The sequence below is a fragment of the Venustampulla echinocandica genome (genome assembly GCF_003357145.1).
Source record: "Venustampulla echinocandica strain BP 5553 chromosome Unknown scaffold_10, whole genome shotgun sequence".
NCBI lineage: Eukaryota > Fungi > Ascomycota > Leotiomycetes > Helotiales > Pleuroascaceae > Venustampulla > Venustampulla echinocandica.
Window position 1 is genome coordinate 270,768 of NW_022474215.1, and position 16,676 is coordinate 287,443.

General features: G+C 48.0%; 4 protein-coding genes across 4 annotated transcripts; 2 read left to right on the forward strand and 2 right to left on the reverse strand.

Annotated features, from left to right (window-relative positions):
• Window positions 1–2,520: 2,520 nt before the first annotated feature.
• Window positions 2,521–5,551, reverse strand: BP5553_09241 (uncharacterized protein; the record flags this gene model as incomplete). Its single annotated transcript, XM_032017864.1, has 3 exons — window positions 2,521–3,060; window positions 3,124–4,778; window positions 4,828–5,551. The coding sequence occupies 3 exons, from the start codon at window positions 5,549–5,551 to the stop codon at window positions 2,521–2,523; spliced, it is 2,919 nt and encodes a 972-aa protein (XP_031865771.1).
• Window positions 5,552–6,911: 1,360 nt separating this feature from the next.
• Window positions 6,912–8,429, forward strand: BP5553_09242 (uncharacterized protein; the record flags this gene model as incomplete). The annotated part of the gene is made up of 1 exon (XM_032017865.1): window positions 6,912–8,429. One exon carries the CDS (start codon window positions 6,912–6,914, stop codon window positions 8,427–8,429), a length of 1,518 nt encoding a protein of 505 aa, XP_031865772.1.
• An 865-nt stretch (window positions 8,430–9,294) lies between these two features.
• On the forward strand, window positions 9,295–13,946 carry BP5553_09243 (uncharacterized protein; the record flags this gene model as incomplete). The annotated part of the gene is made up of 2 exons (XM_032017866.1): window positions 9,295–9,313; window positions 9,370–13,946. 2 exons carry the CDS (start codon window positions 9,295–9,297, stop codon window positions 13,944–13,946), a joined length of 4,596 nt encoding a protein of 1,531 aa, XP_031865773.1.
• A 684-nt stretch (window positions 13,947–14,630) lies between these two features.
• BP5553_09244 (uncharacterized protein) lies at window positions 14,631–16,424 on the reverse strand (the record flags this gene model as incomplete). Its single annotated transcript, XM_032017867.1, has 1 exon — window positions 14,631–16,424. One exon carries the CDS (start codon window positions 16,422–16,424, stop codon window positions 14,631–14,633), a length of 1,794 nt encoding a protein of 597 aa, XP_031865774.1.
• Between the last annotated feature and the right edge of the window lie 252 nt (window positions 16,425–16,676).

Sequence of the window (16,676 nt, forward strand, 5' to 3'; positions counted from 1 at the left end):
GGGTAGGGAATACGTAGGGACTACGTAGGTACTCGGTACTATATCAGGAACAGATCCCCAAGTTCCATGCTCAATATTGCGATAGGACCTTCTTGTCCCTGGCTAAAGCTTTGATATGATCTACTTGCACTTGTACGTAGTACTCCTTGGATTTTATGATACTTTGTTTAGATATCATACGGTTCTTTTACCCCTGGCTTACGATCATTCCTTTTTTCAAGACCAGATATTGCCAGATATGACTCTCATTATTTGCGGGGCGGAGGGAAGTCCTTTAGAAGTACTTCATACCTACAGTATCTATTCTTGGTGGATATCAGTATCATATCGGAATCCGAAACCAACACAAACAAAACACCCACAAACACCGAACCCCTCCCGGGGGAGAAGAAAGCACCAACCAAGCCGATCCAACATGCACATGCAAATTAACAAAAATACTTCCGCGCTTCAAGCTGCATACTCTACTGCACATATACACAGCGATCATGGCCCCAAAACGGACATGTTCTAGCCTTGCCTTCCGGACATGCCTCCGTATCATTCCTATATCGCCGCAAAGGTATGACTGCCCGCCGTCCTAGGGAATTCGGGCGCAAGCAGGGGCGCCTAGTTTCCGTCGTGCAGATAGCTGCAGATAACTGTAGATAAACGCCATGCTGCCTCCCTTTCCAGTCTCGAGGATGGATTATTGGGGGATGTTTCTCCCCCCCACTGCCGTTCGCTCGGGCTTTGGACCGGTCGGCCTGCTCGGCTTGCCAGGAAACGGAATTGATAGTCGTTGGGGAAACCCCGGAATGATGGACGTGGAAAGATCCAACGAGCTGAGGAGGCGGGAGATGTGGAGAGGACCGTGCAGTATTGTCTCGGACTATTCTGTCCCCGAATTGGGGTTTCCAGGTCCCTTGATACGAAGTACTTTGTCGGGTCCTTTTGCACGTGTACCGTACAGTACAGTACATACTTATCACGACTCTGCTACATGTACTCGTACTTGGTAGCGTTGCTTTGTTCGGTGACCTTGGTCGTAATTGGGACTGGGTGCGGCCGAATGGTGGCGCCCTGGGTCGCTGGTTGGGAACCATACAGATCGGGCTGTGAGCGCCTCTCCGTCCCCAAGCCCGCCACCTGGCCCGTCATTCTGTCGTGCCACTGCTGCTGCCCATTGTCGGGCTGCGGTCGGTCAGCCGTAAGGGACCAACATCTTGTTGTTGATTCTGGTGTTGCTGGTGTTTTGCTGATGGAGGGGGGGGGGGTTTGGTTGAGTTTATATATAGAAGAGTGAGTGGGTGTTTTATACTTTCGATTAGTATGTGTCTCTGTACAGTACCACACTGCCTTAGGTAAGGTAGGTAGGTACCTGAGGTACCCTCCGTACCTTTTCCTCCTCGTACCTGAGCTTGTTCCTGAGAGAGACTGACAGGACCGTTCTGACACTGATTAATAATAAGTCACCCACCATCCTCGGCAGGTACCCGCTCGGTACCATCGGCATCGGCCTTTCACTGGCGCCGCGGGTCCCGTGCCACCCACCGCAGGGCGCTCGGACGCTCGCTATTCCCGACGCAGCGCCTGGGACGTGCGACGTGGTACAGAGCGTCTCCTTCGGGTTGCTGCCACTGGCTGGGCATCGTCCCTTTTGGCACCAGAACCAGACATCGGCTTGGTCTACGAATGTACTGTGCAAAGTACAGAGTACAAAGTACAATATCAATATCAATACATAAGATCTGCATGCCACACCGGGTATATGAAAGGTCTTATAGATATTATTCAAGCCAGCTTTACGAATCGGATATTGGGGGGATAAAGCATACTTGGGAAGAATGCCTAACAATGGCAAGGTTAGTCCGCCACGCATAAAATGCCACTGGTACTGGTACGAGCAGTGCTTCTTTTCTATCCAGGCCTAACTGCATCCACCTTTGAAAAGGAGCTGCGAGACTTGGCTAGATACTAAACACTGAACATCCATCTTTGGAATAATAACTATAAACGCTTAGCCACTGTTCCTCCCGGCAATAACCGAAATGTCCAGCACACGGGCTGTGGCTGGTGATGCGCCTGGTGATCAGTGATATCATTGTAGTAGGGTGATGACTAAGCAAGGCCGGTCATCACGGTTGTGTCGCCACCTCGGCGTCGCTCACTCACTCACTCACTCACCGACGTCCCTGCGAGGCGAAAATCCCGTAGTACAACTGAGCGTACGACTAAAACATAAATATCTAAACATAAAACAATAGGATTTTTTCTTAGGGAACCTTCGCAAATGCTTATTAATTGTATTTTATATATTCATTTAGTTTACAACACATCTCTTTACGTCGCGACTTGACTCTACCTCGGTAATATTTTCGAAGTTTAAAACTATGAAAATATTAAATAAGAGTAAGTGAGTCAAATTTATAGCCTTAGACGTCTTCCTCAGTTATTATTCCATCTCAACGTTACACAGTACTATGTACTATTTGCAAATGTTTCCATGCTATTATTCTATCTATCTAATTAATCGTAGTATTATCTATCAGCCGAGGTACTAATCTCCAGTTCCTCAGTCTGCCATACAACTAACATTGTTGAGGAAGACAAAGTATAAGGGTGATTAGCCCCTAAGATTCTAGCCCGTGCCTCTACACATTGCTTCATTAGCTTAAGGGCATCTATATCTCGGCTATTTCTTTTCCATATTAAGGCAAGATTAGCCATGCTGGTCAGCGTGTCTGGATGCTCCTGCCCAAGTACCCTTGAGCATATCTCTAGTTCTGTCGCTTGCAGCTCCTCAGCCTCCTTCCAGCGTTCCTGATACTGGTATGTCGAAGCTAAGTTGGTCATGCTGGTCAGCGTGTTTGGATGCTCCTGCCCAAGCACCCTCTTACTCGTCTCCATTACTTGTACCTCAAAGTCTTCGGCCTCCTTCCAACAGCCCTGATTCCAGTATGTCGCAGCCAAGTTAGCTATGCTAGTCAGCGTGTCTGGATGTTCCTGTCCAAGCACTTTCTTTCTCGTCTCCATTACTTGCACTTCCAAGTCTTCGGCCTCCTTCCAACGTCCCTGATTCTAGTATATCAAAGCTAAGTTGGCTATGCTGGTCAGCGTGTCTAGATGCTCCTACCCAAGTACCCTAGAGCATATCTCTAGTTGTGTCGCTTGTAGCTCCTCAGCCTCTTTCCAACGTCCTTGATACTTGTATGTCGAAGCTAAGTTGGCTATGCTAGTCAACGTGTTTGGATGCTCCTGCCCAAGCACCTTCTTTCTCGTCTCTATTACTTGCACTTCCAAGTCTTCGGCCTCCTTCCAACGGCCCTGATTCCGGTATGTCGAAGCTAAGTTGGCTATGCTGGTCAGCGTGTTTGGATGTTCCTGCCCAAGCACCCTCTTACTCGTCTCCATTACTTGTACCTCCAAGTCTTCGGCTTCCTTCCAACGTCCCTGATTCCAGTATGTCGAAGCCAACATAGCCATGCTGGTCAACGTATTTGGATACTCCTGCCCAAACATCTCCTTCCAACTCTGCAGAGCGTCATTGAAATATAGCTCTGCTTCATTGAACCGACCGTCACTAAACAGGGCCGTAGCATATTTATATACTAGGTTCGTCCTAGCCCCGTTCTCTTGTCTAAGGTGACCAAATGAGAGAGCAAACGTAGTATGCGGTAGTAATCGTCTCCACTTACTTCTATTCCCATGATTACTGTCTGGGAACACTTCAAGCAGACGTGTAATAGCAACTTGAGTCCATTGGCTTAGCAATTCCTGATTTTTAAGCCAGTTGCGTGTCGAGAGATGCACCAGTCGATGAAGGTCGAGCGCTGATTCAGCCGTTCGTTTGGTGACAAATGAGTAGGCGTCGAGGGTTCCTACCGCGTCTATTCCCTTTTCGCGCGGCGAGGTCGCCGGCAGAAGAGCTAGCGGAACGTCCGTTGGATCTACACAGGCCATGAAGAGGAGATAATCAGCCGCCAGCGTATCTTGGTGACGAATCTGCTCGAACGAAATAAGCCAAGTCGTAGCTATAGCGTTCTCACATTCTTTACTGATAGGTTTAACGACTTTCTTCTTTTGCTCAGCTAGTAGCAATAGATATTGTCTGAGCGTTATCTTGTTGAAGTTGATGTAGGCTGCTGCTTGCACAATAGCCAGAGGGAGGTAAGCGAGCTCTTTGAGCAAGAGATCCGCCACCTCTTGCTCGTTCGCCGGGCTGATCAAACACATTTTCAGCATCCTTTGAGCTAAATCCTGTTCTATCTCTGGCAATTCCACAATATCTTGTAACGCCAACGTGACAGCCGTTATCCTGTCAGTTGTTGTGAAGACGATGGCCCCCTGATCAGACACCGGTAGATACTCGATCAGGCTAATTGCCTGAGATGACTCGGCGGTTTCTAGTCTTGCCTCGTCCGTGATGTCAAATACGAGTAGCCACTGCCCTGCGCTCTCTTTACTTAAGTAGAGTTGAACCAACTTTTTGACATCTGCCTTTTCATCATCCCAGCCTGGAATGCTAAGCCGTTGAGCAATATACGCATACGCTTGATGAAGACTCTCCATATCGCTTGTAGGTATCCAGAAAACTAAGCAGTTCTTAAACTCTTCTCTTATTCTGTACGCCAACTCGAGCGCCAGCTGTGTTTTGCCTATACCGCCCGAACCTGTGATTGCGACCTTTGTAATTGACACTCCGACGAAGAGTTTTCGTCTCAGATCGGCGAGTTGCGATTCACGACCAACAAATCTAGCGTTTCGGTCGAATGGTACAATGAACGGTGTAGTGTTAGCTGCGCGGTAGAATTTAGTACTTATCAGACAAAAGTGTGTAGGCTATACCTTTTTCCATCTCTTCCTGGAGTCGGTTCAATGCTCTCTCTTTTCCTTCGCCATATCTAAACTCCATAGACACGCCGAAAATCCCAATCAAAGAGTATGCGATATCTTCTTCTTGCGTTGTCTGGCGGCCTACCGTCCATGCCCTTCGATCCCCTACACTGAAATTCTCTAGAGGGTCACCCCGTAAAGCGGCGACTGGAATTCCAGTAATCTCATATACCTGCTGCTCGAGGGATTCTTTGTCACCTAACCGCCGACGTTCTAAGGAGAAGAATTCGACTGATGCAGGAGCTATAAGCTCCTGAAGCGTCCAGCCTCGAGTAAACCATCTGCTCTTTCGAAAAGATGCTTCCCATACACTCTGGTGTAGTTGTTCATCTGTTATAGGTGTCGAGATATCCGAGAGATATACGTAGCATTTTGATGCATTTCTATACCATCGGAACATAGAGTTTATCGCGCTTGAAAGCTCACGGAGGTTCCATTTGTCAATACAACATGTGTCGACCCAGAAGTACTGTAAATGGTCACGAGCCGCTTGCTCACCAGAGAACAGAATCTTTTCATAGCCAACCTTGCTTTTACCAGTGCCATTCACTAGATCTTCGAAGAGGAACTCGTCACCACCCCAGGTGTGTGAAAGAATGGCATATGGAGGAATTGTTTTCCCGCTAAAATTCGTTTGGGTCAGCCTCTCGGAGCTATCGAAGTGAAGAAGCCGCATCGCTCCAACGTTAGTTTCAAGTTACAAGGATAAACGCAGGCAGAAGAAGTATTAAGACACAGGACAGTATCGCAGGTAGCCGGACATGAATAGCCGCAGGATCGCAGGGGAGAAAGTAGTGCTCTATATATTACGATGATGGGCTGTGTAAAGGCAGTGGAAAGGCGTTGGACAGGCTCAGCCGCGTCATCACGTGCAATTGGTTCGGACCCCACAGAATAAATGCTTGGTAAGTGATTATTGGAGTGTACACACATTGGCACATAGGGATGCGAATAACGAGCAAATTATGGTGATCAAATTAAATGAAGGGTTGTGCTGAGTCGCAGTAGTCGAGTAAGAGCATGTTTTAGCAATCTGATTCTTAGAATCACTTACTAAGTAATGTTTAACTCAGTTAAACATCAAACGCTACGCCCGTGACTGATTATAACAGACTATTTCGCCAAGTAGATGCGCGATCTAAGTATATTAATATTTCAAGTTAAGTATATTGGATACTATATATATACATATATTTTAAAAATTCCTTTCCCAACGCCCTGATCTTATTAGACTTTTCCTCTTTCAGGTCTCGACCACATGACAGTCTATATCAGGAGCTGTTAGAACGCTCTACCACATAGAGTGCACGTGCGATTGTCATCCTCAGGCGTCAAGGGCGATATTTGCCCGAGGCCTATAAGGATATAGTTGCAAGTGTGGCTGAGATGGTCGACAAATTGGCAAAAGTCACCGAGCAAAGTCCTTGTCATAGAACTCTTATTTAAATTCTCACTGTATTTTGATATGAACCGTTTAAAAATAATTGTAGAGGAAGTACATGACTTTCTCTTACACCTGCTCGAGATATGAACTAGAAGGCATTCTTACAGTGTGGCGAACGCATCGCGTCTATAAGGTTAGGTAAAGTAAAAAAGTTAAATAATATTTCAAATAAGCACAATAGAAGCTCTTAATAAGAAAAGTCTTGTACAGAAAACATTAGCTACAAATAATTGTACGAGATCTGTGAATAGGTTATTTCTATTTGTTGTTGAGATTTTTGCGTTTTAGTCGAAGTACTGTACTACGGGAGTTTCACTTCACAGGGACGTCATGTCGGGTGGTGACTCTTCTTGCATCTCGTCGTTGCCCCGCGACGCCGTTATCGTAACTCCGCCGTTCACTCTTCACCTGCTCCAGCAACCCAACTCATTTCTTCAAAGCAAAAACGTACAACAACTATGACTATACTCTGTTCTCATTTCCCCACCGCCATCCCCACCGCCATCTACCTCAATGTATGCTTGCCTTCCTGAAATCCCACCGCCTTGCTATACAAAGGACTAATGATTCGACAGACTTAATCCTAATCCCTATGGCTGTCACCGTCAACGACACCGGCCCTTGGAGCTTTCGTGAAGCCCGGCAGTTCCTTCGATCCTTTGATCCCCCATCCCTTCCTCCAGATCCGAATTCATCCAATTTACGACCACCGTCGAAAATCGCTCTGGATTTCGATCCCTCCGAGTTCAATCCAAAATCGAGTGCATCTAAAGCACTAGGGGATTTCGACCGCCTCTATGCCTTCTGCGGCATACCCATCAATAAACAGTCTCGGGGTCGAAATGATTCAGCAGAGTCCTCATCCTCCGACCCCAGCTCCGACCCTTACTCAACGTCTCTGTCATCCGCACCCGACGATGCTCTGAAAAATGCTGCTCTCGGATTGGGACTTGCCAAAGTCGACTTGAGCCCCCTAGATGATGGTGGACAATCCGATGGCTTTATAAGCAAGGCCAAAGAAGTCCGCTGGAAAGACGAAATACCCGGCCAGGATATCTCGGAATCGCGCATGCGACGCACTTCGGCTTCGGCTGGAGATGTTGATCTTGCGGAGCTTATAGGCCTGCTCGAAGACGGCTCGGAGACCGAACCTGCAGCTCAAGCAAAGCTCACTGCTATATCTAAACATCTTGTTAAATCTAAGCCATTGACAGGTTCCCCGGCCACACCAACATATTTCGATTCAAAATACATTGAACCTCTATATCCATTGACCATCACAGAGGCAAAGGCCGGCATTATCAAGAAACTGCGGAAGATGAAACTTATCTCTCCAAGCTCGAAGCCGACGGGCGCGATTTCTCGCTTTGCAGGATATTCCGATAACAACGGCATTCATGTGTTCGTCGACCTATCCAATATTGTAATTGGCTTCCACAATAAATTGAAGGCGGACAGGGGAATCCCTCAAGATTTCTATGTCAAGCAAGCTCCAATCTGCTTTCACTCTCTAGCTTTCATATTTGAGAGAAGTCGCGGAGTTGCCCGTCGAGTCCTGACCGGATCACATGGGGGTCTCCTATACGGTCAGAAACACAGGCGCCCCGATTATATGGCCGAGGCTGAAAAATGTGGGTATGAAATGAACATTCTCGAACCGGTTTACAAAGCCAAACTTGCAACGCCCGTGAAACGGCGAAAAGGTACCGGGAATGGATATGCTACAACTTCCGGGCACTCAAGTGGTTCAGACACAGCCCACCTGCTCCGACCATCCAGGTCAGAGCAATGCGTGGACGAAATACTACAGATGAAAATGCTAGAGAGCTTAGTGGATACAGAAAAACCATCAACAATGGTCTTGGCAAGCGGAGATGCTGCAGAAGCGGAATTCTCGGGTGGGTTTTTGAAGACGGTCGAGCGCTTCCTCCAGAAAGGTTGGAAAGTTGAATTATTATCGTGGTCCAGTGGGCTGAGTAAGGAGTATCTATCGAAGTCCTTCCTGAAGAAGTGGGAGGGCAGGTTTTGCATTATCGCATTGGATGAGTTTTCAGAGGAGTTATTGGCTGTTTACGCTTCTTCCTATCCGGCAGAACTGGACAACTACTGAGGACGATGAAGATACCCCGCATTGGCGATTTGGTCGAATTATAATTTATGGATTTTAAAACGAAGACAATGGATTCCTTACGATTGGTGGCATATGGTTGGGCGTCTGGATATACTGCATAGCGAGGGTTTGCATCTGCGTTGTACTGGAAAGCGATCGAGATACCTAGTTGACATTGGCATGATGATTTGACTTGTTCCGTTCGGACGGCGAATTATGATATGATCTATGATGGTCATAGAGCCAGTTTGATCGCATATTGGTCCACATCCCGGTTCGCATCGCGCTACCGCTCGAGGTATCAACTGCTACGCGGCACACAGATATCTAATACCAAGATGCAAAAAGTCGAATGGGCATTGTGCCCGATAAAATAATGATAACTGCTATAAATTCACCATCTTTAATTTCCTTACGATGTGCTACACACTTATTTCAAGGGTTACCTACTTCTTATACCCGGGAAGGGACCATTGCAGATCAAGGGGATTCAATCAGGGGAAATTGTGGCTGAGAACCCCTCACCAGCCACCCCCAGATCGCGTTCCCTCAACTTTCGAACATTTCAACACAACAAAGAAATAGGGCCAGAAAAGCGGTGTTTCCGTTCAATTTCGCCTCTTATTTTCCAGAAATGCCTGAACTATGTAGGTATCTATGATTTTCCGTGATCTTCTATGCATAATATTTTATACCTCCCTTACAAACGCCGTCTCTACGCCGTCATTAACGCGTGCGGGCGCGTTCAAGCGCAAACCAATATATTAACTCCACGGCGCATTTTGGAAGCAATTGATCGCGATAGCGGACGTTCCCTGACTTACTGTATGGATTGGGGTAATTCTAAGTCTGCCAAGGAGCAAGAATGCCCCCATTAGATCCAGGTATTTCCCTTGCTCTAGCCCCAGGTTACTAAGTGCTGATTTTGCTTTGTTCAAAGATCTATGCAACGAGCATGACTCCCCGTCCTCCTCCGCTGAACTGTTTTATGACGCGCCGACGAGCGTGTCGTCGTCTTTGAAGCATGGAATTGGTGTGGGGGTTTACTCCATGGACGGTCCCGGCGACGATAATGGATGTGAAGAGGAACCGGTGGCAGAATTGCTCTCAGTTGTTCCGTCGTCGGCCAGCGTAACTAGTCCTTCCCCTTCACCTTCGCCCACGCCTTTTCAGCCAACTCGGAACTCCACAGGTGGCAATGCCGAGTCCGATTCCGATACAAGTATGGAGGATGAAGGCTGGGAAGATCAGTTTCCACTAGTGGTAGGAATCACAAAACACACCCCACAACAATCGCGGGATCAGCCAGTATGTCCAGGGTTCATCTCACAGCTCACATGTCCAAAATCCCGGTACATTGGCCATACGCCACCCCTACCTATTTCGAAAGAGCGACACGTAGTCAAGGAGCTACTCGAGGAACTTTTGAAACAGGAAGAGGGGAAGAATTTCGAGGGAAATAGGGAAGGATCTCCGGACAGTTCAGCTCCTTCTGACGGCCATTTCGTCGAATTTGGACTTTCGGATTTTTCGATCTACTTGCCCGATAACAAACATCACGGCTTCGAGCTACGGCCGCTACAAAATCTAGTCACCAAGAAGGGCGAATCCACGTTCTTGTTCGATGGGATCTTGAGTTATGGATCTGTGAAGCGCTATGTCCAAAAGGTGCCTTTCGGAACTTGTTCCATTGGGAATTATGGCTTGGAGTCCCACACTGTTGACGGCAACATATGGATCAAATCAGCCTACAATTCGAAAACGAGATCTGAGATATACTATCATTTAAAAAAGCCGGCGCCCGAGTACGCGCGGTTCCATGATGGGTTCCTATGGCTGGCGAATTTAGCTAAGCATTTTGTGGATTATAGCCAGCAGTGCGGGGAAAACCAAGTGTCCGTGTTTAAATTCAGAGATGACTTCTCTCAGTGGATCTGTGAGCATCATGGGGAATCACCGGATTTTCGGGATTGGTATCAGCAATACGGCGGGAGGGATGATTTTCGGCAAGCGGTTGCAGTGAACATTCAATTTCTGTTTAAAGAGAGCCTTGGTGTGGATGAAAGCTTAAGATCGCAACCGATATGGTCCGAGTTAATGGTCAAGGATGCTATCCGAAAGCAGCCTATAGTGGAGGAGAAAACTGTGGTTACTCCGTATGTGTACGGGTGCTTTAAGGATCTCCCATTTGGTTCGCAGCTGAAAATTGTTGAGCCTGTGGGTGTCTCGAAATCAGAACACGCTTCTAAAGTGGCACGTCTAAATCTAACGGAAGGCCACCAGATACAAGAACACGGTGCTGAGATCCCGCTAAAAATGAGAGCTGTCAGAGTTGGTGATGTGCTGTCCGTGACCAAGGATGGCACAGGCTCGGTCTGGAAGGATGAGCCCAGCCGCTACAAGACAGTAGACCAATGTTGGTACGTCTATGTCCAAGCAGTCCATGAAGCAGAGAATCAAGAGCCCTCGTTCGACGCCATCTGGCTTTACAAGCCCTCGGACACTTCGTGCGCAAAAATGAAGTATCCTTTCGAAAACGAGCTTTTTCTGTCAGATAACTGCGTTTGCGGAAACCAGAAAATTACCAGCGATGAGGTGATTAATATTGAGCCTGTTCTCTGGAATTGCGGGCCGCCAAAATCGAACAATCAGCTCTTTGTTCGGCAGACTTACCTTGAAAATGAGAGATTCGTTACGTTGACGGAGGAGCATAAGATATGCAATCATCTACGACCCAGGAATCTAACCTCTACCATCACCCAACGGTACCCGGCAGGTATCACCGTTCTTGTACCGGCGTTTCGTCAAAATAAATACCGTTTAGAGCCTCATGAAATTGTGGAATATGCCGATGACGATGGAGGAAAAGAAACGGTCGTCTTAAGGCAACTGTTGCGAAGACAGGAAGTAGATGGGACGGGAAGACCGAACGAACTCGTCTACTCAGCCAAGACTTGTGTCTTGCCGGTCAAGAAGCTGGGCCGAACATGTCTTGTCCGCTTCTATACCGAAGCAGATATCATTGCAAAGAATATCCCAGCTCCCTACTGCAGAGATGGTTCAGGGAACGCCTTTTATATTACGACTAGACTTGTCGAATCCGCAACTGGCTCAACTTTAATCCCTATCCAGGACGATCTTCCCGAGAGTCTCACTCAGGGGTTCGACCCTAGAAAGCCACCGAGTCGTAGCCCACTTCGTGGGATGGACTTGTATTGCGGAGGTGGGAACTTTGGCAGAGGTCTAGAAGAAGGCGGTGGTGTACGGAACGAGTGGGCTGTGGATATTTACGATGCTGCTATTCATACCTACCATGCCAATCTTAAGCATCGGAAGGGCGCGAAGCTGTTTTTTGGCTCTGTCAACGACCTGCTCATCCAAGCGCTGCGGGGCAATCCCAGCAAAAGCAACCTGATCCCTCGTCCTAAGGATGTGGACTTCATTTCGGCCGGAAGTCCATGCCAGGGCTTTAGTATCCTTAATTCGAGGAGGGATAATGATAAAGGCCTCCGCAACCAGTCTTTAGTTGCCTCTGTTGCAGCATACATCGATTTCTATCGCCCGAAATACGGACTACTGGAAAATGTGATGACAATGGCCCAGAAGGGGTCCCGAAGAGATCAAGATGTGCTGTCTCAGCTAATCTGCGCAATTGTCGGAATGGGATACCAACTCCAGCTATTCGTGCTAGATGCGTGGAGTTGCGGAAGCCCACAGTCTCGCAGTCGACTATTTGTATCTTTTGCAGCCCCCGGGTTCCAACCTCTAGAGCACCCAGAGCTATCACATTCACATCCCCCACAAGTCAGAGACCGCGGACTCGGCACGCTAGCCAATGGGCAATCGTTCGGCGAGCGTCGAAAGGACCTGACCCCTTTCGACTATGTGACTGCTAAAGCAGGGACAAGACATCTCCCTAAGATCGGAGACGGGAATACGTACCAATGCACGCCCTTCCCGTATCATGTATCGGCAAGTGGTATCTCATCAGAGATGAAATCGCAGATCGACGTAATCCCGAAATATCCTCGCGGCATGAACTTCGCTAAGACGTGGAAAGAAGGGAAGGGCACTATGAGCCATGCCCAGAGAGGTCTTTTCCCGTTCTTGACTAAGGAAGGCAAAGTGCGTTCCGCCGTTCAGTCAAATTCGCGTGCCTGGGGCCGTGTAAAACCCAACGAAATATTCCCTACTATCGTTGTTACCACTACGGCGTGGGACAGCCGGATGGGAACGTGCCTGCATTGGAACGAGGATAGGTACATGACGGTTGCGGAAGCACAAGCTGCCCAAGGCTTTCCCGATGATGAAGTCCTCGTTGGTGATCCGCGAGATTGGTGGAAGATACTAGGGAACAGTGTGTCCCGGACCGTGTCTCTTGCCTTGGGGTTATCACTCCGCGAGGCTTGGTTGAAGAATGGGGACGATAGTAGTTCGAAAATGGTGTCTACGAAAGTCCCTACTCCTATGAATGGCACTTCATCATCAGCTGTCAAAATTCCTGCGATAGCTACCAGAGCTTCGCCAAGAGTGTTGCAAAGCACCGACATTCAGTCAGGGGGGATCATTCCCAGGGTGCAGACGTCGGTCAAAGTACAGGTAACGACAGAGTCATCTATGGTTTCCAAAGAGTCTCCACCACGGGATCCGATGATATTGGCTTCTCGAGTGACGACTATCAAGATAGAGGAAGGCTTCGAACGTCGGAATAGCTCACCAAGTGAAACGCGTCAGATTCTCCCTCGAAAGAGGAGTGGGGTTCCAAACATTGCGAACGGAATGAGTTCAATAAATGGTATGGGATTGAGCAAGGAGCCGCCAAAGTCTTTGAAGAGACCATACGCAATGATGCAAGAGACAAGAGTATTGCCTCTGGGTTTGACGAGCAGCGTCTCCTCCCGCATGGGATCCGATTCGAACTATTATAGCATGTCGTCGACGAATTTGTCAAGAGAAAGTAGGATATTGCCACCGGAGAGAAGTCACAAAGTCGCAAGATTGGCCAGTCATGCATTTATATCTTCGAGCACGGAAGGTGTAAGTTTTCGCGATGGCGGGGATGCTGATGCCGGCGCTGTCAACGCGACGACAAAAATGGAGCTAGACTGTTTGGTTTCCAAACCAGAGAATTCCAACAGTCCTGCCACGCCCTTCGAACGTTTAGCCTCTGTATCCGACACTACATCTGACGACGAGATCTGTGCATTGTCCAACGCATTCGAGCGATATCAATCAAAAACCCTCCAGGCCCAAAACAGCACAGGAAAAGCTCCATTCCCATCACAGCCCAGTCAAAAAGTTCAAGTTGTGATCAATCTCATCTCAGATGACGAGGGCGCCGAGGCGTCACAGACGAAGAAACCACCCAGGAGAAGTCTGCCAACGCCGAATCAACATCGATCTCTCTCTGCGTTGAGTAATGGCCGCCTCGCCCCGCATCCAAGTACTGCCAATGCGGCCGTAGACAATTCTTTACGACGAGCAGCCAACTACCGGCGATCATCCGCGGCAGGATAACACCCCGTTTCATCCTCGAAGGGTATGGCTTACGAAGATAGAACATCGTTAGTGTATGGGTTGGATAAACGTATGGACAGGCCGACGAACAGGATAACTGCGATGTCATACGTCTTACGATAGAGAGCGCTACTTGCGCTATTAGATTAGATGCATATAGAAAGCATTACAGCTAGAAGCCAGAACCTCGAAAAAATATAAATAAATGATATTTAAGTACCTTTTTTCAGTAATGCAAGCGTAGCTGGAGGGAGTCCGTCGTATCTTGCTTCTTCTTATCTATAACTGCAGACAAACTATTCAACGGTCGTACTACAATTCACAGCATCAATACCACCACGCCATACGTTAAAACCATGAGCGGATGCGCAAGCACTAGTCATGAAAGTCTACTTCGAACTATTAACCCCCCAAGGTCACGGAACCTAGAGGAATGAATCAAGGAAGAATGATAGTGGTAAAGGCGCGGGGGAAATCCGTATATCTACTCTCCTTTGCACACGCCACAGATAACTTTGTTTAGCAGGATTTGTTATATTTATTATACCTGTGCCTCTATAGTGGTGTTTCCCAGTCTAAAATCTACCTATACATACATAGCTATCTATCTAAACCCCCAAGCCCTACTACATATATCCCGAAATAGGACAAGTCAACGCTACAGAGGGATCTCTATTTATACTGTTACACGTTTTCAGGTATTGGTCCGTATGCATGATACCGAACCACCGGTGCGTTCTCTCCGAACCCATCCCTCGCGCCAATGGCTGTGGAGATCTTAGTTCTCCAGAACTTGAATTTCGCCGCGGAGAATTCCGGCATACTCCAAAGCGCTTGTATAACGGGTCCTCGCTCGCCACTAGTCACTTTTTTATGCGTTCTTAGAATATTGTCGACGATCTCCAGAGTCTCTTCATCCAACCCCACTGCAGAAACCTCCATTTCTTCTAGCGTCTTGATAACTGCTCCAAAATTCTCGTATCGGTAGAAGTAGATGCGGAGAATTTCGTTGTACAATTGTGTGGTTCCTCCAAGAACGTGTGATATGGAGCCCAGGGACCTGACTTTCGGTAGGATTGAGAGCGCGAGTGGGGACGGTTTCGCAAATGACCGGTCTAGGAGCCGGAGCCCGAAGAGAAGGTGTGATGGGTAAAGAGGGCCATAAAGAATCAGAGCCGACACTTCAGTTCCAGTTGCACTGTCGGTAATGGTAGTCTCGAATTGGGCGCCAAGATCTTGGGGCACCGGTTTTTTCACTTCTTTCACTTCTTTCACGTCTTTCTTCTTCCTTCCTCTCTTTGCCTTTGTGGTTGTTGGTATCTCTGGGGTTGATGGCTCTTCGGCCGTTGGTGGCTCGACGCCGGATGGGGTTTCTTCTAGTCCTAGCTTTTGGATCAAGGAGAATACTTCTTTCTCCATGACTTCAAATAACTCAACGTCGGTTTTGGCTTCATTCATAAGAGTCTCAACTCGAATACGTTCCGGATCCCGTAATGTCTCCAATTGATCATGGTCTAGTTCTGGCTCCTCGGTTGTTGTTTCTCCAAACAAATCATCAGAATCATCCTCGGTCAATCTGATAGCTTTGGCAATGGAGGCGCGTAGAACAGGCGGGTACCGATTCACGACAGCCTCTTTTTCCTTCCGGGTCTGAGCGTTCTGTTCTAGAGCAGTTTGTAACATAGCGTCTAACGTCGACTTTGCTCTTCCCGGCGATGATGCACTATCGGTCATTTGGGGGAATGAACTAGGCGCATCAGCCGATCCTTGGTTTTGGGCAAACATCTCTTCAAAAATCTTCTGGAAAGCTCGCTTTTCCGTGTCCGTTATAGTCGACACCCGCGGCCCGCGCACATCCATTGAGTCGATGCCATCATCTCCCTGAGGGAAGCTGTCCTCCAGCCCCTCGCTGTAATCAGGTATTCCCTGCCCCTGAAACGTTCTATCGTCTACCTCGCCAAACTCGTTTACTCGGACGGAATCCAGTAGGTTGAACGTAGAATCATTCCGCTCCAAATTCCTAGATCTCGGTGACCGACCGCCTTCGAAGTGGATGTCATCGTCCTGCCTCGGCCGCCCAGCGTTCCGATCCCTTCTCGGTTTCGATGATCGACCGTCTTCAAAATGAATGTCATTGTCCTGCGTCGACCGCGTAGTGTTCCGATCCCTTCTCGGTTTCGATGGTCGACTGTCTTCGAAGTGGATGTCATCGTCTTGCGTCGGCTGCCTAGTGTTCCTATCCCTTCTCGGTTTCGATGGCACATTGGATTCTATCGCTACCCTCCGGATTGGGACGCGCTGATCAGCATCGAGCGATGAATCATTTGAACGAGTCTGGTAACCACGAGTGATGAATCCCCCAACGGAGGGATGGAAACTTCTTCGGATGATGTTCGTAGATTGACTTCTATATATAAAATTGGGCTTGAACAGAGCTATATTGCACAAGGTCTTGGTTTGATACAAGAAAGGTGCCATTGTCGTGGATACGTTGGCGGAAAACATTGCCGCTCTGTGGCGCATATGATATTTGGAAATGTAGGTATGAATGCAAAATTAAGCCATAATTAATATTGCCTTAGTAGATATTCAAGAGCTGAATATGGGCGTGCAAGCACAATTTAGGAGCAGGATGTCGTTGAGACAGAATATCGGTACCCTCTCTTCAGAGCTCTGCAGAAACATAAAATTTACCAGAGTGAGCATAGAGATGCTACGCTTGGAATGTCC